This window comes from Protopterus annectens, chromosome 2.part0 (genome assembly GCF_019279795.1).
Source record: "Protopterus annectens isolate FY-2018-M chromosome 2.part0, PAN1.0, whole genome shotgun sequence".
Classification (NCBI taxonomy): domain Eukaryota; kingdom Metazoa; phylum Chordata; order Ceratodontiformes; family Protopteridae; genus Protopterus; species Protopterus annectens.
The window spans coordinates 1,213,567,133-1,213,593,853 of record NC_056728.1 but is presented as its reverse complement, the minus strand read 5'-3'; the positions used below and the strand labels follow the sequence as shown (position 1 = coordinate 1,213,593,853).

General features: G+C 42.1%; 1 protein-coding gene across 1 annotated transcript in view; it reads left to right on the top strand.

Annotated features, from left to right (window-relative positions):
• The window catches only part of GUF1 (GTP binding elongation factor GUF1), an 839,924-nt gene that overhangs the window by 198,450 nt on the left and 614,753 nt on the right, over positions 1-26,721 (top strand). The window contains exon 6 of the mRNA XM_044061397.1: positions 3,081-3,164. Coding sequence (XP_043917332.1) covers positions 3,081-3,164 — 84 coding nt within the window. The remainder of the gene's footprint in view (positions 1-3,080; positions 3,165-26,721) is intronic.

Below are 26,721 nucleotides of genomic sequence, written 5' to 3'. Positions count from 1 at the left end.
CTGCCTGGGACCTTAACTTTGTATTGGAGAAACTCACTCTACCTCCTTTCGAGCCAGCTGCAACTGCAGACTTAAAATTTCTTTCCTGGAAAACAGCCTTCCTTTTAGCAATCACTTCAGCTAGTTGTATAGCTGAATTACAGGCCCTTATGGCAGTGGAGCCTTTCATCATTTTTCATGCAGACAGGGTGTCACTCAGGACCAATCCATCATTCATGCCCAAGGTGGTATCCAGTGTGGCTCTTAATCAGTCCATTCATTTGCCAACTTTCTTTCCCAATCCACAGAACAAGGGGCAGCGGATTCTGCATTCATGGGATGTACACAGACAACTTGTATTCTACTTGGACAGGACTAAATCTCGAAGAAAATCTGAACACCTGCTGGTAGCATTTGCTGCAGGGGCAGAGGGAAAGGCTATTTCAAAGCAAACCATTTCTAAATGGATAAGCCATTGTATTCATTTCTGTTATAAGCACCATGGAAAACCTATCCCCCAGGGGATCAGACCTCATTCCACCAGGGCTGCATCTACTTCAGCAGCCTTTCTCAGAGGTGTTCCTTTCAGGGATATTCTAGAAGCTGCTACCTGGAGTTCAGTTCATACTTTCACCAAGCATTATCACTTACTGATTTTCTCTAAAGCCAGAGCTGGCTTTGCCAATGCTGTTTTGCAGGGCCTTATAGCTGGTCCTAATGCTGTATAAATCCATCCTCCCAACCTTGGCTTTGGGAATCTACCCAAATGTAATGACTGCAACAGTGAAACACGATGAACATAGTACAGTTGTGTGCACTTACCATAAATGTAGATGTTCAAGTGTATTCACTGTTGCAATCCTGGTTACCCTCCCTCCAGCCCCCTGTTTTTCCTTTTACTGTACCTCTTCTTTCTTTTGTTATGCTTAAAAGCCTTTTTGGTGTATTTGCGTTTGTTTGGAGGTATATTTTTGTGTTTCTTGTCATATATATATATATATATATATATATATATATATATATATATATATATATATATATATATTCTGCTCCCCATTTGGGGGGCACCTGACATCTGGGGCAAGAAAAACTGATGTAATGGCATCGGCAGCATGTTTTATACCCCTGACGTCATGGAAGAAGGGACAGCAATCGATGCAGGACCCAAGACTTTGTTAATCAGGCCGACCCGACTGAGGGCAACCTGCCAGCAGATTACCCAAATGTAATGACTGCAACAGTGAATACACTCTAACATCTACACTTATACCAGTGTACATAATTGTACTTTCCCTATGTCCTTGTTGATAAGTTTCAAGATAAGTCTTTCCATGGTTTTGCATAAGTGGCTGTTAAGGCTTATGAGTATGTGGAATGCCCTCCCTTGTGCAGAGGAATGACTGTTGCTGTTCTCTGTTCACTTGGTATGAAACCTGTATAGAGGCTGATATTGAATACTGCTGTTGGGGGGATTAGATCATGTTTCATATTATTTCAGATGTATTGAGGGAAATTGTCAGGACACTTCAATGCATTATTTTTAGCTTTTGATGATGTTTTTATTATAATGTGCTTATCTCATGCCTGCTGTTATTGTAAACAAAGTCTCCTGATTGTATCACTCTGCATTACACTGAAGATTTAAGGAAAATGTCATCTTCTCTTACATGTGCCTTGACAGATACATGCCAAAGGGGGCATTATGCTCTGTGACTGGCCTAATGAGAGGTGATGCCGATGGCCTGCAGGGCAGAATATATATTCCTTTTATGCCTTTAGGGCTAGGTTATACTTTGCAAACTAGCTATTGAAACAGATGTGTGTGCACTTTCTTGCTATTATTTTACCCTTACCTGACAGTAGTGGGATTAAAACCCCATTCTGTGTCTGCTATCCTGACATCACAGTGAGTGATGCCCTGCCATATGGATATCACATTGGTGGCAGTGGTGCAGTCTGTCTCTTACATTTGCTAGCCCCCCCCCCCCCCCAAGACTTATGCTTACATCCCTTCTGTGCAGTGCTGCATGATATCCTTATCAGATGCAGAGCAGTCTGGGAGCTGTGCAGATATGCCTCTTTGTTTTCTGTATTAAACATGTAAACAGTAATGTTTCTACATGCAAAGCCTTTGCTGCAGCAATCCCCTCTAAGGAGTTTGATGATTGTCCTTCCAGAAGTAAATAAGCTGTTCTGCTGAAGAATAAACTGTATGTTTTTCTCTCTGTGGCCTATACACCTTTGGAACATATCAGGCCATTTGAGATGTAAAAAAAAAAAACATAAAACTGTATGTTTTCCCTACACATCTTTTTGTAAATCTCAGGCCAACTAACTTCTGTAAATAAAACAGTCATATTTGTTATATATGTACTGTTGCACTTTTTTGTACTATGTGGAGATTTTTGTATTATGTGAAGCTGATGTACTACTACTCTTTTTGTATTAAGGCCAGTTACTTTGTTACATATTTATTTATTATTTATTTAACATTTGTTTACCGGGAAAGCCCGACTTGGAACAAGCTAGGTTTCAGCAGAGGCCATGGAGAAACACTCCAGATGCATGTATGTTTTATTACTCTCTCTTGTTTAATATATGGAGCTTTTCTCTCAGGTCCTCTGCTGAAAATGGACAAACTGTCCAGTTGGACTTTCCTGGTAAACAAATGTAAACAAATAAATAATTAAATAAATAAATCAATCATTCCTTTATTGTGCATTTGATATATTAGGTTGTACAATAAATAGATTAAATATGTCACATTGCAAAATGTGAAACCGGAAGGTCAGAATGCTGTGCAAACAAGTACAGGTATTATTTATAATGCTTGCTAATTAATAGTGTCTTTCAAACTTTTATAAATGTGTTATTTAAATCTAAATTGCTATTTCTACATGATGTACAGAGTTTAGGAGAGGTAAACAACATACTTGTGTTCTGTACATTTTACCAGAAAAATTAAAGGTAGATAATTTTGTGGAACATCCGCATTGGACTGAGCAGCTTGACAGTTTAAAATAGTGCATGTGTGCCTGCTTGCATGTTACGTGGGATTTTACCATGTGATGCAGACATCAGTATGATCTTTTTTTTTTCAGATTGACTTGAAGAATGCAGACCCTGACAGAGTGGAAAAACAAATTGAGAGAATATTTGACATTCCCAAGGAGGAATGCATTCGGGTAATATACTGTTGAGTGCTAAATCTGCGTGGCTTTGTAGAAGAAGAAAACAGATTGCACTGGACATGCATTATGATCCTAATCCAGGGATAATGTTAGAGTTTATGTTGCTTGAATGATATTTTCTAACTGATCTACTCACAGTAACCAAAACATATAGGGAAGTGTGCACTAAAATATCTAGCTTGTGCTAATGTCAGTTACAGTGTAATTTTCTTTTACAGAATGCAATCAGCTGCTCACAACATTTTTTTTCTGACTGGGTATTTAACTTTCTTACAAATATATACTTGTTTAAGCAGCTAAGCTGTGAACTGTAAATGTGTTTTGAATAGATGGGCTACACACATTCAGACAGCTTTAATGTACAAGAGCACCAAAGTTAACATGATTACAGAACTCTAACCTAGGTAGCCTTTCTAGAATATTGGTACTATTAAAACTGGTCCATCTTCTGAGGAGTGTATTGTAAGAGTGTCATGGTCACAGAGTGCTAGACTTGTAATATGTTTTTCATAAAGGTGTCTGTTGCAGTAGCCTTAGCCATATATGTTATATTCTGCTAGGGATTTAACAGCTGGCCAGCTTCCAAAGCTTAAGAACACTTTTGAAACACCCAAACCTTTTAGGCAGCTCAAGTTTAGCTGACTATAAAGAGAGGTTTGGGTGCCAAACTCTTCACTGTTTTCCTACAGTCGAAGAGCACTCTTCTTGTGAGCTTTCAAGGCTCAACAGTCAGCTAATGCTTTCCATTGCTGGGCAGATAAGTTTCTTTATGAGGGAAAAAAAAATTAACAGAAGCTTTTTTGTGAGATAATACTTTTTTAAGATAGGAAAATATTGTTTTTTTTTTCCGTGTGACTTGTTTACTTTAAATCAGGAGTATGAGTTGTTTACTAGTGTGAAAAAAGTTGTTTAATTTACATCTACTTTTTATGACGTAAATATTTTATTTTACTTTTGGGTGCTGGGTATGTATTTAACTTTCTTCAAACAAAAGCAGCTTTTTATTACTTGCCTGTTTTAAAGACTAACAGCTGGCATACTTTCCTGGGAATCGGACATCTTTCTGGTTTAACCACAGAACATCCTACCACTTCCTTGAATCTTCCTTCATAACCAGCCACAACAAAGAATAGAAAATTGGTAAACAGTCTTTGCCACCACAGCTATCTGCTGAAGAGCCCTAGCCAAAGATGTGAGTCTCTGTTGCGGCCATTACTAGTTCCTCAGGCCATTCATCTCTTTCTTTGGCTCCCTCTGGTGTAGTCCCTATAGCTACCATTGATGAGGGATTAGACACATCCTTTGTGGGTATTGGAATGCTTTTGGCAGGCGAGGGAGAGACACTACTGTTGGTATTGGGTGAAAGGTCAGAGAATTAATTTTTGCTCAGACAGACTGCAGTGCTTATCCTTGAGGAGTTCTGGAAAAAGAGTGACTGCTGCTTCAGAAATTCTTGTCAAAAAGAAGCAAAGACATAGACATACTTCTTTTCTTGTCTCAGTTACTTTGGACCGGGGTGATTTATTTAGCTTAGTTTAGGATTTAGTTCATGCTCTTCACGCTTCCATTTCATTTGTTTATTGCAAGAGAAAAATGGATTCTATATTTTCTGAACAGGTTCATGAATTTGAACCACAAAATGATTGTGATGGGATGCATTCTTTTTTGTCTCCTCTGGTTTCTTATTGAGATTCAAATGAGAGTATGACTTCTGCCTGAACTTTTGTGGTATTCTGTTTTTTCTGAAACCATTTCCAGAATGAATCTGTTGTTTCACTGGACAGAATGACATTTCACATTCCTTAAATAAGTAGAACAGTTTATTGCAACTGGATTTTCCTGAACCTGCTCCACTTCCTTCTGTTCTTTCAACATTGGAGAATGTGTTTGTCACATCCTGTAACTTGCCTGACAGCCAGCCTATTGCCTCAAAGAAAGCAGATAAATTGTGTAAAGTTATATTCTAATCTAGACTAGACGCAGCAGCTATTCCCTAGTAAACCCACCCACTGCTAAACTTCTAGTTAATATAATCACTCTCCTTCTGACAAGGATATAATCACTCTCCTTCTGCCAAGGATGGGAAGGCTTCTGATAGATTTGGCAATATGTGTATTCTTCTGCAGCACTTATTTTTACAATTTTCATCTGTCAAACTCCTGTGTTAAAGTTTATGCTTGACTGTTTTGAGAACACAAGGAATATTATAGCATCTGCTTTCTCTTCTGAGGAAAAGACTTATTCGTGTAACTTAATTGCTTCTGTGTCTCAAGTGGCTACCCACTGTTTAAAATGTGCTTATGATCCTGCTGATGCCACTGAAATGGTTATGAGGAGGTTTGCTTGGCTTTAAACTCAAAAGCTGCCAGAAGATGTTAAAGAAATCAGTTGGGTCTACTCCTGTACATGTCCAGGATAATTGCCACTATTATCTTCAACTTGCCATAGTTTAAATCCATTTCTCTTCATTCAGAATCCTATAGCCCACAACCAGTCTTCCTGCTTCAAGCTCCTCGTGGTCCTGCAGAGTGGTCCTAGCTACAGGGAACTCAGAAAAGTGACTACTTTCTGGATTTAAGTATCTTTGCTTTTTCTTCACTTGGAATAGCTTCTGTAGCTTACCCTGAACTAGCTTAAACTGTTTTTTAACTGTTTGCTGCATTATTTTAAAATCTGCACTTAAAGTTACATTTAATTTGATCGAAAGTTTGTTTGTTTGTTTGTTTAATTTAACTGTTGAGGCTGCCCACTAAAGTGTGCTAGCCTGTGTAACTGATTTATCACTGTTTCTGCATTTTTTGTGTGTTTCTATCAAAAAAACATCCTTGTTTGACTAGTTTAGACCAGTTTACAGGCATTGCTGTATTCTGGGCTGTGGTGTAGTTCCTGTGTTGTCCATTACCTTACTTGGATAGAAGGAAGTTTCTTTGCTCACCAGTGGCCTGTCCCTGTAGGAAGTGAGGTTGTTTTGGACCATTTCTAGCTCTTTTGTAGTTCACTGTTTAAAATTTTTCTGGCTATACTGCTCAGACAAGCTCTTCGTGGTCCTGCAGAGTGGTCCTAGCACTACTTTCTGGATTTAAGTATCTTTGCTTTTTTTCACTTGGAATAGCTTCTGTAGCTTACCCTGAACTAGCTTGAACTGTTTTTTAACTGTTTGCTGCATTATTTTAAAATCTGCACTTAAAGTTACATTTTAGTCAAATTTGATCGAAAGTTTGTTTGTTTGTTTGTTTAATTTAACTGTTGAAGCTGCCCACTAAAGTGTGCTAGCCTGTGTAACTGATTTATCACTGTTTCTGCATTTTCTGTGTGTTTCTATCAAAAAAATAATCCTTGTTTTCCCACCTCTCCTCGACTAGTTTAGACCAGTTTACAGGCATTGCTGTATTCTGGGCTGTGGTGTAGTTCCTGTGTTGTCCATTACCTTACTTGGATAGAAGGAAGTTTCTTTGCTCACCAGTGGGAGTGGGGTGACCTCAGCACAAGAAGCTGTAGTAATTGGTTGTTTTGGACCATTTCTAGCTCTTTTGTAGTTCACTGTTTAAAATCCGCCTATACTGCTCAGACAAGCTCCTCGTGGTCCTGCAGAGTGGTCCTAGCTATTTAAGTATCTTTGCTTTTTCACTTGGAATAGCTTTGAACTAGCTTGAACTGTGTTTTAACTGTTTGCTGCATTATTTTAAAATCTGCACTTAAAGTTACATTTGTTTGTTTGTTTGTTTAATTTAACTGTTGAGGCTGCCCACTAAAGTGTGCTAGCCTGTGTAACTGATTTATCACTGTTTCTGCATTTTCTGTGTGTTTCTATCAAAAACAAAAAACTAGTTTAGACCAGTTTACAGGCACTGCTGTATTCTGGGCTGTGGTGTAGTTCCTGTGTTGTTCATTTCCTTACTTGGATAGAAGGAAGTTTCTTTGCTCACCAGTGGGTGGGGAGCCTTGAGCAGCCTACCTGTCCCTGTAGGAAGTGACCTGTAGTAATTGGTTTTGGACCATTTCTAGCTCTTTTGTAGTTCACTGTTTAAAATCTCTGCTCTTCAAATTTTCCCTTAAGGCTACTCTTAGTATAATCAGACTACTCACTATATTATAAGCCTAGCACTTGTTCTCAGTACTTCTCTACTAAGTAAGCACTCTCGTACTAAGTAAAGCACTACATCTACTTACCACCTCTGTGAATATCCACTTCCCTTAAAGGTACAGCACTCCCTTATACTGTTCTAGCATCGAGTGGTAGATTACTGCGTGCCCTCCAGTTCAGCTGGTCAATCTGGGTATCTTGAGACAATGCTACAATTGTCTCATGTACACAGACAGCCCTCTCCTCCTCCCAACAAACGCAAATACATGTGAGAGATGCAACTATATAGCCAAACTGGAGGCTGAACTCTCTCAACTCAGGGCTGGCATGACCAGACAGGAGGAGATGGTAACCACACACACAACAATTCCAGTCCCACATAGACCTACCACAACTGCAAACCAAACACATAAAAACACAAAGACATACTCGGAGGCTCTAATAAAAAACTTACCAAAACAACAGAGGCTCCCAAAGCAGACATCCAAAAATCCACCACCTCAAAACAAAACACATGCAACACATACTTCAATAAATCAGTGTGTCAACCAATCACAGCCCTTAAGGCCAAACACCATGCCTGATACACTAGTAATAGGTGACTCTATAGTCAGACACACTGATGTCCCGCTGACCAGGCTGAACAAGGAGAGGGTGACTGTGAGCTGTCTATCGGGAGCTAGGATCCACCACATAACACACGCACTCAAGTCACTCCAAAGCAAGTACAAATATGACTCCATCATTGTCCATGCTGGTGTGAATGACCTGAGATTACATGAAAAGAGACATAGAGGAGCTCTCCGATTATGTAGCCCAGGCTGGTATAACCCTGACCCTGAGCAGCATCTTGCCCTCACCAAGAATGATACCACAATACAAAGACAAGATGATCAGCTTTAATAATTGGCTCAAGTACTGGTGTCATTCTAAGGGGATCCAATGTCTGTCTGCCTGGGATGACATGTTGGACAAGCCACGCTGCTTTGCAAGGGATGGCTTACACCTGTCACCACTGGCTATAGTGCCTTTTTAGGCAAGGCTCAAAAGACAAACCCACCTCCTTAGAAAACAAAATGGAAAAAACTAAGGGTAATGCTGCTCAATGCCAGACGTCTAAATCTCAAGATGCAGGCACTTGGTGCGCTCCTCAGCATGGAGAACATGGGCGTCTGTGCAGTAACTGGAACCTGGTTCAAGGCTCCTGAGAGCACCTACCAGGCTATACCTCAGACATGCTTTGTCCATATTTATCAAGGACACCCACACCTCCAGGTTAGTAGCAACACATGAAGCATCAGAGACCATATAACTAACCATAGGCAAAACTGCTATACAACTGATAGCATGTTACAGACCACCCTCCCAATCTCAAGAACCCCACTCAGCCTTCCTGAAGACATTGGAGGATATGAATGTATCACAAAATACCATCATACTGGGAGGCTTCAACTACCCAAACATAGATTGGGTACATTATTCTAGCCCAAAGGTTCCTGGAATTCATAAATTCAAATGCACTGGAACAACTAGTCACCTCTCCCACTAGGGGAGATAATATACTAGACCTGATCATCACAAACATGGGACAAATCACTGGTGAGATCTGACCACAAACTAATCACCCTAGATATACATATCCCACCTCCACCCCCAGCACAAAAGTCCACAGTGAAGAACTTCTCAAAAGCAGACTTCACTCTTCTTAAGACTGAGATGGTATCCTTTAAGCCCACTGTGCCAGGGGATACCACATCCCACAATGCCGAATCCTTCACAAATGCTTTCTATGGACATCTCCAAGAAGGCATGGATCATGCAATCCCAAATAAATCCAAGTCCTGTCTGGTGGACCTCAGCCATTAACAAATTGTATAACAAAAGAAGGAAGCTACTGCACGTCAGAGCAAAATCCCATGAAGGGAAGACATCTCTGATCAACATTAGCAGAAATAAAACATCCAAGGCCAACTTTGAGAGAAAAACACTAAAGATAACCACATAGCCTTCTTCAGCTATGTTAGAAACCTGGAAACCCTCAGATATGCTCAGAGTTGGTTCACAACAACAAAAAATACACTGAACCCACAGATATTGCCAACATTCTGGCTGACAGGTTCAGTGCAAATTTGTAATCTCCCTGTCATCTCAGATGTCGCTAAAACACAGCATCAATGGGACGAACCCAAGAGGAGCTAAACCCACACATAAAAATGCTATTTAACCTTAGCCTTACTTAGGTATATGTACCTGAACAACAGCAACAGTGGTCCCACTCCAACCAGCCTGGTCTGCAAAGCTATGGAAAGAATCATTATGGAACTCATACAGATCCTGCCTTTTGGACCTGGTTGACTTTTTCAAACAGTCACTAGAGCCATTGATGAGGGCAGTCCATACAGCCTACCTGGACTAGGCATCATAGATAAGCTCAACAGCTTGCAAACTGGCTAAAGGACAGAACCCATAAAGTTAAAATCACTGGAGCAATGTCAGACTATCTGTCCTGGGACCCATTTATTTCTCAGATGTTAAAGCAAACATGGGATTAAACTAAATGCCAACAAATTATCACATAGACAGCAACCCACTGTAATCAGAGACCGGGACCCCAAAGTGGTTAGAAAAACATTCTACCTTGCACACCTCATCATGAAGGTCATCAGACCCATGATTGGTACAATGCCCCATTTTGGTATGTACCTCACCCGGCATTGCAACAGCTGTCACCAAGAGGGTCAAGGAGTCAGTAGCATACCGCCTGCTCAGAGGTGATCTGCCTGCCTTGACACAAGGCCATGTCCAATCAGGATCTCTGATGGATGCCCTCACCAAAAAAATCCAATCCATCAGGACCACGAGAGCTAAAGACTTAAACCCCAAGATCCCAGAATCTTGATGAGTGGATGGGAGATCCATTGTGTCACTACTAGACAGAGGCACAGTATTCTAAATTTATTCTGTACATTTTCAGATAGCCTAGTACTATACAATGAAACTAATACATGAATTGTACTACAGCTGTATACATTATTTTGTGACACTGCTCACCCTCCACCTCTATACTTCTAATATAAACATTTTGATTGTCGTACATATCTCTGAACCTGCTGTACACCTCACCTCTTAAATACAGTAGTAACATATTCTGCTGTAGCTAGTTTCTTCCGTCTGTTATATTTCTTTGAATTTCTAAGCACTAATCACATTATCGGTTATCTTATCTGACAAGCCCACGAATGCACATCTACAAATTCTCAATGTTCATCATCTAAGGCATAAAGATATTTTGTGCTGTAATAGCTGCTTCTACTTTCATATAAATGTGATGTAATTAGCAAATGTATGTGTAATTTTTAATGTATATTATTTAATGTATGTTTATGTGTATTACCGAATATCTGTTTAGAAATGTTTGTAATATGTTGGGGCATTTCTCCATGGGTCTCCACTGCAAAGGGTTTTTTTTGACTAACCCAGTCTGACAAATTCAGTAAACAAAAGCAAATTAATTAATTAAGTAAATAAATAAAATGAAACTGAAATTTTGAATTCTCCCTCAGAGAGAGAGAGAGAGAGAGTTGGTTTTTGAACCAGCTGCTGCAGAGGTCCTTAAATGTTGTGATGAGAGATGTAAGCTGATTCAAGGACTTTCCTAGATGTTTCATCCTTTTTTTCCTCCAAGTTTACCAAGGGTTTAATGCTTATCGTTACAACCTTTTTCAAAAGGCAAGATAAACAAAAAGAGCAAGCCACCAGTAAGCCAACATTTATAAAGTAATGCCAGGGAGGTTGTAAAAAGAAAGTTGGAATTCCTAAGAACAAAGAGCGATCTAATAAGTCTGAATAAATAACCTACGAGACTGTTCCCCCTTCCCACCCAGCAAACCCTTAATCCTTCTAGGATGTCTGAGCCTCCATTTCTTTATTTGGCAACAGATCAGTTCAGACAAATGAGTTCTAAAAGTAATGCATCAAGGTTATAGATGGCAGTGGGTGTGTCCCTTTCCCCTTTTCAAGGGGTTCCTCCTCATCCACCAAGTCAGACTCCTCTTTTCCCTCCTATCATTCAACATTTGCTACCTCAGGTGGTGATAGAAGCTGTCCCTCTTCCTTGTCAAGGAGAAAGGTTCTATTCAAGAATGTTTTTGGTGTCAAAAATATTTTTTCAGTCCTGGATCCACCCTTTCTAAACCTGTTTTTGATGGTGCCAAAGTTCAAAATATTATTCCCTTTTCACATCTCTGATAGAGCATAATTGTGTAGCAGACAAGCCAAGCAAAACTAGGACTAAACCTCATGAACGGAAATTGTATTTATTTATTTATTTTGTTTGCTGATTGAGTTAGTCCTACTAGGCCAGTGGCCTGTTTTCATACTGAAGTCTCCCTAGGCCAGTGGCCTCTTTTCATACTAACTAGGGGAAATTTGACCAAGGCATTGGGAAACTTCCCCTTCTCTTTTTGATAAGTGCCATGGGATCTTTTACATTCATCTGAACTACTACCAGTTCAGGCATATAGCACCTTGGTTTAACTCTTCACCCAAAGGATGGCCCACTTACTAGTGCAGCTTCTCCTTGTGGCACACTGTTATGCCAGTATTGGAAATTAATCCCACAACCTGATGTGAGAATAGAGCCCACAACAGTATGCACTGAAGGCAAGTGTGTCACCTATTAAGCTACTGAGACTAAAATTGAATAAATAGATTTTCCAGAAATTGATCCAGCTTTGGGGAACACCTCAAATAAATCTTTTTGCTTTCACTCACAATAATCGGTTGGTAAATTCTGCTACAGGTCTTTATACTTTTCCTTGAAAGGAATGTTCCTGTATGCTTTTCCTTTCTCTCTGCTAATATCCAGGTTCATTCTGAAAATTCAGAAGGATTCAAGCAAAGACCATTGTGGTGACTCTGTTCTGGCCCAGGCAACAGTGATTCTCTTTCTTTTTTAAATTACCAGTGGTAATCAACACAAGTTTCCTCACAAAATGGACCTTCTGACATAGGACAAAGGGTGTTTGATATTCTCGAACCCTAAACAACTGCAGCTAACTGCCTGGATGGTAGAATCTTAAAACCTTTTAGCCACTTATTTTATGAGAAAGTGCAGCAGGTATTAAGAGACCAGAAAGCTTGCTGCTAGAAAATTATATATTATATGCACATGGAAAAGGTTTTCTAGTTGATTCCAAGAAAGGGACCAGCACCACTTCAGGGCTAGTGTTTCTCTGTGTGTTTATACTCCTGTAGTCTGTTCCTTCATCAAGGTTAATTTGTTGGCCACTTCAGCTTGTCTGCCTATGGATACCAGTCTTTCAATGCAGTCTCATATAAAAATGTTTTTGAAAGGTGTGTTACTAACTAAGCATCTTAAAAAACAGACGGCTCCTCCTTGGATCTTAATTATTTATGTAGTAAAAACTAACACTTGCTCCATTTGAACCATCTTATCAGTCTGACCTGAGGTTCTTAACATGGAAGAGAGACTTATCGATTGCTCTGACCTCTGCAAAAAGAGTATGATTGGGCAACCTTATGTCATTTTCCACAAAAACGTGCTTTTCTAGAGAACTCGCCCTTCATTTATGTCTAAAGTGGTATCCTAGTTTACTTTGACCCAAGCTGTCCATCTCTCTACATTCTTTTCAGATCCTAAAGATGTGGGAGAAAGGATACTTCATATCTTAAATGTACTCAAACAATCCGGGGACTATGTTGATTGAAGTAAATCATTTAGGAAGCCCGATCAATTCATTTCTTGTGAAGATAAGAAAAAAAGAGCAACCTGTCTCAAAGTAGACTGTTTCCAATTGGTTGTTATACCCACCACTACAAGGCAATTCCAGGCAGGGTCAAGGCTTATTCTGTCAGGGCCTTGGATGTATCTGTGGCTTGTTGGATAGGGCTGGATTCTGGAAGTATTGTAGAAACAACAGCAAGGTCCTCAGTGCATACTTTACAGTGCACCATAAACAGGATACCTTCTCCAAGTTTAGAATGGTCTTTACTGGGACCATATTCCAAGGACTCCTGAACCCTCATCCTTCAACCTCCCAGACAGTCTAATGTTGCAACAATCATTTGGAAGAATATGGTACAGCTGTGTAAGTAAACTTACTATAACAGTAGATGTTCAAATGATGACTGCTGCAGTAGCTTATCCCACACTCCATACCCCCTTAGTTTTGCATACTTTTGTTGGCAGAGTGAGGATATGTATGTATGTGTGTGTCTGTGTGTGTATATATGTATATATAGATATATATTTGTATGTATATATATATATATATATATATATATATATATATATATATATATATATATATATATATATTTGTATGTATATGTATATGTAGCTGTGTGCCTCCACATCCCTTTTGGAATGACTGGTTTGGCTGCATGTAATATATCCTTGATGTTGAGGGAAGAAGCTTTGACTTAGACCCAGATAAGCCTTGTTCAGTTTGGGACATGGCTGTTTCAGGGTTTGGGCCAGGGTAGTGGGGCAGGATGTGAGTGAGTGGTGACTTTTGGCTTACCCATCCTTGTGAGAGGAAGGGGACTCTGGCTCACTGTTGCACCCATGGAAAACTGGTGTAAAGAGAGCACTCTACTGGGCAGTGCCACTGCAGCAATTGCACTAAGCTGGAGGGGGTATTAATGTGTGGAAGCATGCATACTTTATCACAATGGACCTGTATACTGTAAGAGACTAATCTGCTTGACAGACTGATTCATCTGCTCCCTACTACCCAGATATAACCTGAAAAAATGAGACAGCAGGCTCTTCCTCAAGGTGCAGATTGGCCAGGCTTATGTCCTGATTTGTTGCTGGTGAGTCCTTCTGTGACAGAGAATTAACTTGTATAAGGCTCTTGCCTTGTCTTAGTAGGTGTCCACATGTATTGTCCCAGGCTGAAAATAGGAGTGTCTTCCTCATGGTTCAGCTCACAGCCCTTTTTAAAGGAATGATTTTGTCAGTTGGGTGCAAGTAGTAATGTCATTGGCTTAGTCATGTAGATGATGTGGGGTGGGAGGGAAACCACTTGTAGACCATCTATTTTACAGAGCTTCTGAAGTCAAATAAGTCACTGCTTTACAGTGCAAAAAAATCAAACTGTTGTTTTAGGATATTTCTTTTCAGAATTATGTTAAAGTTACAGCAGACCATTCAGAACAAACCTCAAGCCACTAGGTGAAATATGCATAATTAGCTTGGTGCCTACTTCAATAAGCCTGCTTCTTGATTCATACATAATTGACCATGTTACTGCTTAACCCCTCACCACTGGGATACTTCTAATGCTGCAGATTAGGGGAAACAATTCCTAGACCACTAGCAAGATTGGAAGCAACTAATGAGAGGTGCTCGGCAATCAGATCTGTGATGAGGAAAGCTTTTGTCATACATTTCTTTTACATTATGTTAAATAATGTAAGAAGAATAATGTTACATGTTGCTTGAAGCATATTCATGAGTAAATGATCAAAAATGAAACTGTATAGCCCTTGACCTGAGCAAATTGTTACATCCCCAGGGATTAATATTAACATTATTAATTAGCTGTGTGCTATATACTGCCTAATGTGTTTTTTCTTCTCTGTCACCATGACTTTCTTCTTTCCACATTTTAATTCTTCCTACCATAGTGTTGAAGTTTGTCACTATTGCACGTGAGCATTTGGTATTGATAAATACATGCTTAAAATTAGATCTGTGTACTATAAAGTACAAAGAGTTTTACGGTCTGTGTGTTTTACAAGGAAGTGTCCCATTTCATAGTTCTGTGTGGAAGTGTTCATAGGTAGGTACTAGGCTATCGGCCCAAGGGCCTACGTAAGCCTAGCCAACAAGGCTCCCTGGCATACCCCACCCAAGAAAGTTATTTTCCTGTACACTTTCGAGCAGAGACATAGAAGTGATCCCCGGGGTGTATTTCCTATTTCCCATCCACTCATCAAGATTTTTCTTGAAGTGTGCTAATGAAGAACTTTGCTTGACATAGATGGGTAGCCTGTTCCAGAGAATGGGAAGTTTCTGGGACAGGAATCTATCCCTCCAGCATGTCCTGTTTATTGTGGTGACAAGGTTTAGGTCCCTAGAGAATGTAACTTGGAGGGATTGGGATTTCTTTAGGTGTAGCATGTCCAACAGCTCTGTGTTTGACATAGCTTTATATGTTAGGCAAAGATCATCTCGGAGTAGGCGATATGCTATGGAGTAAAGCTGGAGTTTTTTGAGGCGGTCAGTGTAGGGCATTTGTTTGAGGCCAGTAATTCTCTTTGTGAGGTACTTCTGTGGCCTTTCCAGCTGCTGCAGATGTCTTGTGAGATACATTCCAAATGGGGCGTTGTACTCTATAATAGGTCTAATGAGTGTCGAGTAGAGGGGAACAATTACCTCTTTTTTCCTGGATGAGAACTCTTTTATGATGAGGTGTGCCATGTAGAGGACTTCCTGACTACTGTGGTGATGTGACGATCAAAGGAGAAATTACTGTCCACCTGGGTCCCCAGGTCTCTTATCACATATTCGGTGTTAAGTAGATTGCTGCCTATGTGGTAGTTAATGGGTACAGAGTTTTTACCAAAGGGGATGACACTGCAGTTTTTGGCATTGAGCTTGAGGCCATGGCTCTGATACCAGGCATCTGTGTTAGCGAGGCCCTTCTGTAGGATGTCCATATCATTTGGGGACTTGACTATGGCTCCTAGTTTGCAGTCATCTGCGAACTTTGTTAGTCAGAGGCCTTCTGTGTTAGCCTGTACTTCAGAGAAGTAGATACCAAACAGGAGAGGTCCCAGGATTGTACCCTGTGGTACTCCACTTGTCACTGCTTTAAGGTTACATTTGGAGTCTGCAACTTTTACAGTGTGGGTTCCGTTAGTGAACCAGTTGGCAACCCATCTTGTGACTTAGGGATTTATACGTAGTTTAGTGAGTTTAGCTATAATTCCAGAATGGGGGGATGGTGTTGAAAGCCTTGGCAAGGTCAAGATAGGCTGTGTGAACCACCTTACCCTCATCTACGACTTTGGTGACTGCCTCAAAGAAGTCAGTCAGGTTCAGGAGGCATGATCTGCCTTTCACAAACCTGAACTGGGTGGGATCCAGAGTTTGGAGGTTACGAATGTCTTTGTTTATGAGTTCCATGATGATACATTCCATAGCCTTGCAGACCAGGCTCGTCAGGCTGATAGGTCGATAGTTCTCGGGATCAGTGATGGCTCCCCCTTTGTGGAGTGGGATAACTGTTGCTGTGCGCCATTCAGTTTGCACAAAGCCTGATGCGAGGCTATTATTGAACATGGTGCTTAAGTGGGGAGCCAGTTCATTCTGAAGTTCGTGTAAAACGCAGCCTGGGATGTTGTCCGGTCCCATGGATGCTGTGTTTTTGGCTTTAGAGAGTGCAGCTTTTACCTACGTAGTTGTGATTACAGGGACTCTGCATTCTTCCTGTATAGATATGGGCCCTTTAGGGGGTGGGGGGGGTAAAGTTAGCACTGAACCTATCTGACAGGATGTTGGCAATATCAGCTGGTTCTGTACTTTTCGTGCCGTTGTGCTGTAACTCAGAGCAGATCTGAGTGTTGCCATCGAGATTCTTGACATAGCTATAGAATACTTTGTGGTTGTCCTTAGAATTAGTGGCAATTTTGTTTTCATAGCTAGCTTTGGAGGATCTTATAAGGGATCTCAGCTTCTTACTGAGGCTGACTAGGGAGCTCCTCCACTCATGGTATTTAGTCTCTTTTGCAACAGTTTCTTCCTTTTGTTGTACAATTTGTTTATGGTAGGGGACCACCAGATTGGCTTCCTTTTTTTTGGAGGATAGTGTCTTGGTTCTGTTTGGGATAGCACGATAGATGCACTCATGTAAGTGCTTGTAGAGTGCATTTGTGTAGGATTCAGCAGGGTTAACTGTATTGTCCATCTGCATGGGTGTCATGAAGTTCATCACTTCTGTCTTAAGAAGCATGAAGTTGGCTTTGGAGAAATTTTTTACCGTGGTTTCCTTAATGGGGGGTGTGTGCGGGATGTTGATATCAAGGGTGATTAGCTTATGATCAGATCGGACCAACGAAGAGTTGACTTCAGGTGTGGAACACCGGTCACTCATGTTGGTAATGACTAGGTCTAGGATATTGTTGCCCCTGGTGGAGGTGTGGATAAGTTGATCCAGGGCATTGGAGTTTATGAATTCCAGGAAGCATTGAGCTAAGGAGTTGGTACATGAGTAGTTTTCCCAGTTAATGTTGGGGTAGTTGAAGTCGCCCATTATTAGGGTGTTTGGTTGAACCCTAATATTTTCCAGTACATCAAGAAAAGAGGAGTGGGAATCCTGGGGCATGGTGGGGGATCTGTAGCAAGCTACAGTTTGGATTGCAGTTTTGCCCAGTGTTAGTTGCACTTGGATAACCTCGGATGCATTATGCTGAGCAACTAGCCTGGAGGTGTGGATATCCTTAATGAATATGGCACACTTCCGTCTTTGTTGTTTCAGTCCAGGTTACATGGCCGAAAAGTGTGGTATGAGTTATAGCCTTGTAGTGCAGGGGTGCTCTCTGGAGCCTTGAACCAGGTCTGTCACTGCACAGATATCGATGTTCTCCATTTTAAGGAGTGTCTCGAGTGAGTGCATTTTGAGATTTAGACTTCTAGCATTCAGTAGCATTACCCTCAGTTTTTTCTTGCCTGTTCCTGTTACGGTGGTGAATTTGTTATTTGAACCTTGCCTAAAAAAGGCACTATAGGGGCAGCAAGAGCCTTAGCCAGTATCTGAAATCCCAGGGGCGACAGGTGCAGGCCATCTGTGGCAAAGCATCGTGGTCTGTCGACCATGTCATCCCAAGCAGATCGATGCTGGATCCCCTTAGAATGACACCAGAAGCTTAGCCAATTGTTGAAGTCAATTATTTTGTCCTTGAACTGCGGTATCATTCTGGGTGATGGCAGGATGCTACTCAGGGCTAGGGTCATACCTGCCTGGGCTACAAGATCGGAGAGCTCTTCCATGTAGTCCAGGGAGGTACGTCTCAGGTCATTCACACCAACATGGACAATGACAGAGTCATATTTGTACTTGTTGTGGAGTGACCTGAGTGTGTGGGTTATGTGGTGGATCGTGGCACCTGACAGGCAGCTGACAGTAACCTTCTCCATGTTTAGCCTGGTGAGTGAGACATCAGTGTGCCTGACTATAGAGTCACCTATGACTAGTGTGTTGGGTACGTTGTTTTGCCTTATTGGCTGTGGTTGAGTGGCACACTGAGTCTGTGGGCCATGTGTCATTTGCGTTGTGTTGGGGGATGGAGGTTGCTTCCGTTTCTGCTTTGGAGGTCTCTGTTGCTTAGACAGATTATTATTGAGAGCCTCCGTGAATGTTTTTGTGTTACTATGTGTGGATTTTGGTGGTGTAGATTTAGTGAGACTATATGATGAGTGTGGTGTGGTACAAATGTTTACCTTCTCCTCATGACTGTCAAGTTCAGTCTTGGTTGGAGAGAGCTTTACCTGCAGTTTGGCTAGATAAGTGTATCTCTCACAGGTTGTAGTGTTGGGTGGTAGGAGGAGGTGGTTATCTGTGTACATGAGGCAATTTCTACATTGCCACAAGATTTCCAGATTCATCAGATAGACAGGAGAGAACACTGGGAGCTGACCCTTGGACATGCCTCAATAAAAAAAAATTCCTCTAGATAAGTGAGGAAAGTGAGTACAAGGGCTGTTTTTCTCTAAGCAAGTGAGTAAAGTAAGTACAAAAACTGTTTTCCTCTAGGTAATGAGGAAGGTTGAGTGGTATAGTAATTAGTAGCTTATTTAGTTATCCTGTCAAGTTCTGTTTTTAAAGGCTTATTTGTTCCCAGATCCTTCCTATACTGTTACTCTCATGTCGCACATAAAGTGATATCTGCTGATGTCCTTCCATATCACTTTTGCAGCTTGCCTTACTAAAGGATCCCCTGCGAAGGATAGCCAACATCCATTCAGTATACCAAAGCCTTAGGTTTTTTTTGAGGACATTGTGTCACATGTATGCTCCCCACTCACGGTGCAGGGCATAAAAGTGACATATGGATGTACCTACCTCAAAACTTCTTTGCTGCCTGTCCGAACACCATCTTCGATCATCGGCCTGAATGCTAGTTCATTTCTGCTGGTTGCCAGGCCATTTTCAGATAAGTGCCCCATTAGGGTTTTCTTCTTATCTTGTCTTTTCCTTTTAGTTATAAGGATGTTCATAGTGTTTCACTGTTGCAGTCATTACATTTGGGTTATCCTGCTGGCAGGCTACCCGCAGTCGGCCTGAATTGCAAAGTCCTGGTCCGGCGTCGGTTGCTGTCGCCTCATCCCTGACATCAGTGCACCAGGGGTATATAAGATGCAGCCGATGCCATTTTCTTCAGTCTTTCTTGCCGTGCGGTGCCCAAAGCAAAAGCAGTTCACAAGTGCCGGTCGGCCGACTTCTGAAATTTTCGAAATTGAATGTCAGATCTGAAGTCTTCAGTAAAGCTAAGTACCCCGTTGAGGAAACTTTTTTCTTGCTCCAGACCGATGTCAGTAAAAGTTAATAATTGTATTTCTTGTAGGAAGCAAATACCTCATAAGGATTTTCATTCTTACTGTATCCTTGCCTAGGCCCTGACCACGAAGTTGCTAGTTGTCGGTTTTGTGCTAGATTTAACCAACGCACTATTAAGCGTCGGTACGATTTTGAATTTCATTACTTTGGCCGAAGGTTTAATTATATAATGCCGTCAGAACAGCTGACAACCGGAGTTCATAAAAAGCGCAAGGAAAAAGAAAAGGACAGGCATCCGAGGTCCAAAACCGACAACGAAGCCTCTTCTAGGCCAGTCGCCGGTTCTCAGTGAGGTGCTTTCGCAGCCCGTGACACCCGCTACCTCAGAGCCACAGGCCGCCTCCGACTCCGACGTGGAGACAACTAGGCCTCTGGAAACTCAAGGTATTGGGCCTACGGAATCGAATCCCTCAGATGGGTTCGGAGCCGCTGAGCAGACATCGGCTTCTCAGGGTGTTTTCAGACCTAAACAGCTTTCTATCAAGCCAACTTCAGCATCCAAGACAAAGTCTAAAACACCTTTAAAGACAAAGAAACAAGTACAGCATTCTCCTGCACAGTCATCCATGCCTAAGGAACAGATGCTTAAAATGGCCAAAGACCTAATTACTTTGATCAGGGGTTCCCATCCTCCTCCTGATAAAAGGCCTAGGCAAGACACTGACTATGATTCCTCTGATCAGGTTTCCATTTCATCTGATTCTTCTTCAGAACAAGGATACTCTCCTCCTCCCTATGAGGACTGTGATGCTGAAGAATCTATCCCTTCAGCCTCTCCTCCTGAGGACTATTCTTTTGGGGAAACCCTGCACACCATGAGGGAGCATTTCCACTGGGAGAGTCAAGATTATTCAGAATCCAAGAAAAGGCTCAGAGATTTTCTTTTATTGCCTCAGCACAGACCCCTTGTTATTCCACCTGTACTGGACATTGTAGATGATGTATTTTCAGAGTCCAGCCTGTCTCCTGATTCTTTACCCCCTGCAACAGTTAAGCCAGATAGGTACTACAGGGTTCCAGACTCACATAAATTTCTTTATAAAAACCCTGCTGCTGACCCAGAAACTATCTCTCAGGGTCCCAAAGGGGTCAAGGCTTCCACTGCAAAAAACCCTGTTCCCTCTGACAGGGATTCTAGAGCACTGGACAGATGGGGGAAGAACGTTTACACCTCTGCTACTTTGGCTGTAAGGGCTTTAAATTTCCAGTTTCATATGCTTAAATATCAGCAATATCTAATGTCTTTGCTTAAACAGAAAATGCTGACAAACTCAGAATGTCCTGAAAACAAGGAAATACAGGATTTATTGCATGCAGTTGATCAAGTGAGAAAGCATACTTTGCAATGTGGTTTTGATTCACTAGAGGCCTCTTGCAGGGCCGCAGTTACAGGCTCTGTCATTCGAAGGCATGCTTGGTTAAAGGAACAGACACTGCCTGATCAAGTTAAAGCAAAATTATTGGATGCTCCATTACAGCATGATACTTTGTTTGGTGTTAAGGCAGAAGAGGTGTTAAAGAAAATGGAGGATAAAACGAAATCTATGCAGAATGTAAAGGATTTCTTACAGGTTCAACCACCCAGATTTAGCAGGAACTGGCCTTCTAAAAATTGGTCCTTTCCAGTGTCAGACAGGCCACAAAGAGGCAGATACAGATGCCCTAGAGGCAGATCTCAGCCCCAAGGCTCATACAGACCTAAACAATGGGGTGCTTCTGCCTCCAAAAGCGGAGAAGACAAATCACAACCATATAGAAAACAGTCCCAATAACTTCCCACTGCCAATGACAAGCACTTTTCTTTTGGCAGCACCCTTAGGGGGGAAGCTATCACATTTCTCACAAAATTGGCACATGATCACCCAGGACAAATGGGTACTGAATATTGTTTCTCAGGGCTACAGGTTCTACTTTCACACCCTTCCAAAAGCAAAAGGTATGCCAGACCTGCCACACAATCAGTGGGCAGAGGCACAAAAGCAAATTTCATCTCTCATGGACATGAGGGCTATTCAGCGAGTACCACAGCAAGAACAGGGACAAGGATTTTACTCAAGACTTTTCTTGGTACCCAGAAAGGACAAAGCATGGAGACCAGTACTGGACCTGTCTTTTCTAAATACTTTTCTGGACATTCCAAAATTCAAAATGCTGACACTGCAGCAACTTCTGCCCATGCTGGGCAAGAAGGCTTGGCTGTTAACTTTGGATCTCAAAGAGGCATACCTGCATGTCCCAATCAGACAATCTTGCAGAAGATACCTCAGATTCATAGCTGTCTCAATGCACTACCAATTCTCTGCACTGCCCTTTGGCTTATCTACTGCACCCAGGGTCTTCACAAAATGCCTGGCACCACTAATTGCATTTTGCAGACAAAGAGGAATTCAAATATATCCCTACTTGGACGACTGCCTTATTCAAGCAGAAGGCAAGAACATTCTACTAAAGCATCTGGCATTTGTAAAAAGATTACTAAATTCCCTAGGGTACACAGTAAACGAAAAGAAATCAAAACTAGTACCCTCTCACGAGATAATATTCCTGGGTGCAAGCTTAAAAACAACTGCCCAGATGGCTTATCTCACGCCAGACAAACAAAGGCAACTGACTTCTTACTTCAAAATGTTGGCAACAAAGACCCAGTTATTTGCAAGAAAAATTCTGCAGGCTTTGGGCTTCATGGCATCCTGCATTCTGCTAATTCCATATGCAAGACTGCATATGAGGAAGCTACAATGGTACCTAAAAAGTGTTTGGACTCAACATTGCCACAGCCTGGAAACATCACCCTCCTTCCCTGCCTGCAACAGGAGTTTCGGTGGTGGGCACTCACCTGTCACCACAACAAGGGACAGCCATTCATTTTACCCACAGCCAGGCAGACTCTAACAACAGATGCATCAGATTATGCCTGGGAGGCACACATGGCAGGAAAATGTATTCAGGGCACGTGGCCCGCAAGCCAAATGCATCTACATATCAATCAGAAAGAGATGCTAGCTGTACAGAATGCCCTGACAGCCTTCAAGGATCTACTCCATTCAGGACAACTACTGCTAAGGACGGACAATACTACAGTCATGTGGTACATAAACAAGCAAGGGGGCACACATTCCTACCCCCTCTGCAGGCAAGCCATGACTTTGTGGAACACAGCATTGGCCTATCAATTGCATCTGCAAGCACAATTCCTGCCAGGAAAGAGAAATACTCTGGCAGACGAACTAAGCAGAAACCTCATGGACCCTCACGAGTGGAAACTAGATCCACAAGTCTTCAGTATGATAAGAAAATGGGGATGTCCAGACATAGATCTATTTGCCTCCCATCACAACTGCCAACTACAGAGATTCTGCACAAGGACTTATCACACACAAGCATGGAAGGTGGATGCTTTATCATTCAGCTGGACAACCCTGGCAGTATATGCCTTTCCTCCACTGCCTCTCCTCCCCTAGGTACTCCTAAAAGTCAGACAAGAGAAGCCAAAAATGATTCTGATTGCCCCAGACTGGCCACGCCAGCACTGGTACCCAATCCTGAAGAGCTTGTCTCAAGGCCCTGCGTGGACTTTACCTCAAATTCCTCATCGTCTGACCCAACAAAACAATCAGATCCTGCACAGCCAACTCAGAACCTTAAATCTGGCTGCATGGCGAATAATATAACCACTAAGAACGTGTCTCTCTCTCAAGCAGTTATGGATGTTATTTTGGAAGCCAGGAGGCCCAGCACCAGAAAATCTTATGCAGAAAAATGGAAGAGATTCTGTGCTTGGAATCAGGCACAAGGAATTGACTCGATCATTCCAAATATTCCTCAGATTTTACAATACCTAACTGAGATGCTGGATAAAGGCCTATCCTTCTCATCAATTAAGATCCACACCTCTGCCATTTCAGCTCATTACAATATGGAACCACCTATTTTTTCAAGTCCATTGCTAAGGCAGTACCTCAGAGGGGCCAAAAACATAAGACCCCCAAGGAGAGCACCGATACCTACATGGGACCTCAATTTTGTCTTGGAAAAGCACACACTGTCTCCTTTTGAGCCAGTCAATACAGCAGAGATAAAATTCTTATCATGGAAAACAGCTCTGCTCCTAGCAATAACTTCAGCAAGAAGAGTCTCAAGAGTTACAGGCATTAATGGCAGTGGAACCTTTTATCATTTTCCACCCGGACAGGGTTTCTCTAAGGACAAACCCAACATTTATACCAAAGGTGGTATCCAGTGTGGCTCTTAATCAAACCATTCATTTGCCTACCTTTTATCCAAATCCCCAGAGTAAAGGGGAGAGACTTCTGCATTCTTTGGACATACACAGACAGCTACGCTTCTACTTGGACAAAACAAAAGCTTTCAGAAAGACTGATCAAGTTTTAGTGGCATATGCTGCAGAAAACACATATTTCCCATGATTCTAAGGATCCCCAGTGAGAATGGCAGGATTTTAAACAGGGTTTTTTTAATGAAGTCATGGCCTTGAAGCCCCCCAGATAGTTTCTGTTACTGCCCCCATGAACATCTACTCCTGTTAAGAGGACTAGGGAGCCAGGACTCTTCTGATGCAGAATTGGACTCTGGAGTCTGGATTCCAAGTGACTCTTTAGCTTACTACTCTCAGATTCCTTCCCCATTGGGACTATGGATGTTCTATCTCAAAGCAGACTATTTCAAAATGGATAGGACACTGCATTTGTTTCTGCTATGCACAACATGGCAAATCAGTGCCTAAGAGCATTAGGCCACATTCGACCAGGGCAGCAGCTGCATCGGTAGCTTTTCTCAGAGGAGTACCAACCAAAGACATTTTGGAGGGTGCAAATTGGAGTTCAGTGCACACTTTTACCAAGCACTACCACTTACCTCTTTACTCTAAATCCAGAGCAGGCTTTGCCTCTGCAGTTCTGCAGGGCCTCATAGCCACTCCTAATTCTATTTAGACCCAGCCGCCGAACCTCAGCTTTGGGATTCAACCCAAGTGTAATGAGTGCAACAGTGAAACACGATGAACATAGTACAGTTGTGTACCTACCATAAATGTAGATGTTCGAGTGTATTCACTGTTGCTGTCCAGGTTACCCACCCACCATCCCACTTTCTTTGCTGGGACTTATCTGTACGTCTCTATTCTATACAACCTATGTGGTGGATTTGCTTGTAGATGAAGGTATTGTTTATTTTAGTGCATGCTTTTTATAAGCAATGTTTTTAGCCTACCCTTTTGGGGGCACCTGACATCTGGGGCAAGAAAAACTGAAGAAACTGGCGTCGGCTGCATCTTATATACACCTGGCGCACTGACGTCAGGGATGAGGTGACAGCAGCCGACGCCGGACCAGGACTTTGGAATTCAGGCCGACTGCGGGTAGCCTGCCAGCAGGATAACCCAAGTGTAATGACTGCAACAGTGAATACACTCTAAAATCTACATTTATGGTAGGTACACAACTGTACTTTACATGTCATCCAGAAAGGGAAAACGTCAGTGTGAGAGACAGATTCCCCATATGGAACACCACAAGCAGTGTTTGTTTTGCTTGGCTGCTTTTCACTACCATATGTTGTGCCTGATTTGTCAAGCATTTTGTCCCTAAGACTCTTCATAGTCCTCTCTCCTCCTTGTCCATCTGTCTAGAGAACCAACATCTTAAGCTGTTGGCACAGGGTGCAATGGCAGAATCGTCCCATCCCCGAGGGTCAGCCATCTGGCAAGAAGAACAACAAAAAAGTCAGGTCGATTCAGCTGCTGTACGGAGGCTGGTGAAAACCCAGAGGATCATCCAGCTTTTCCTTCAGACTCCTCTGCTGCGACTGTTTTGGAAGCAAGCATGGATCTGGCTTCTCGCACGTCTGCAGCGGCTCTGCATTCGCCTGTCATATATGTTGAGGGGGAAATCTCAGCTGATCATGTATGAGTGACCGAAGGATGTTCTGTAGATTTTTATTCAGGAGAAGGTTTCCACTTTGTTGGTCTGAACCTCCTAAGATCTTTAGGGCCGACATCCCTTTGAAGAAGAAGCAGAAAACACATATTTCCCATGATTCTAAGGATCCCCAGTGAGAATGGCAGGATTTTAAACAAGGTTTTGTTAATGAACTCATGGCCTTGAAGCCCCCCAGATAGTTTCTGTTACTGCCCCCATGGACATCTACTCCTATTAAGAGGACTAGGGAGAAGGACTCTTCTGATGCAGATTTGGACTCTGGAGTCTGGAGTCCAAGTGACTCTTTAGCTTACTACTCTCAGATTCCTTCCCCATTGGGACTATGGATGTTCTTCGCGTTTCACTGTTGCAGTCATCACCTGTGGGTTATCCCTGCTGTGGTAGCCATCAGCTGGCTCGAATACCAGAGTCAGTGTTTTTCTGCTTCGGCTGCTGTCGCTTGCTGGGTGACATCAGTGCTATAAAGGAAGGCACCCGACGCCATTACATCAGTCTTTTTTGCCGTGGAGCCCGTAGCGTAAGCAGTTCGCAAGTGTGCTGGTTGGTCGCTACCAGAATTTGAATTACAGTTGAAAATGTTTAAAGCTAAGTACCCCATTGAGGATCCTTTTTTCTTGCACTATCCGATGTTGAAAAAGTTAACAGTTATCTCGCCTGTGGAAAGCAGATCCCACACCGAGACTTCCATTCATACTGCGTAACTTATTTAGGCCCAGACCACGACGTCCCCCGTTGCCTGCTCTGTGCCCTCTTTAACGCGAGAACCATTCGCTTGTAGAGCTCTTATTGTAGACAGGTATTTTCGTCTTCTGTCTTCTCATTCTGAAATGGCATCCATCAGCTTACAATCCCTAGACATTCTGAAAAAATGTAGAGATAAAGATAAAGACAGACCACACAAGGCTAAGCCTTCCAACAAG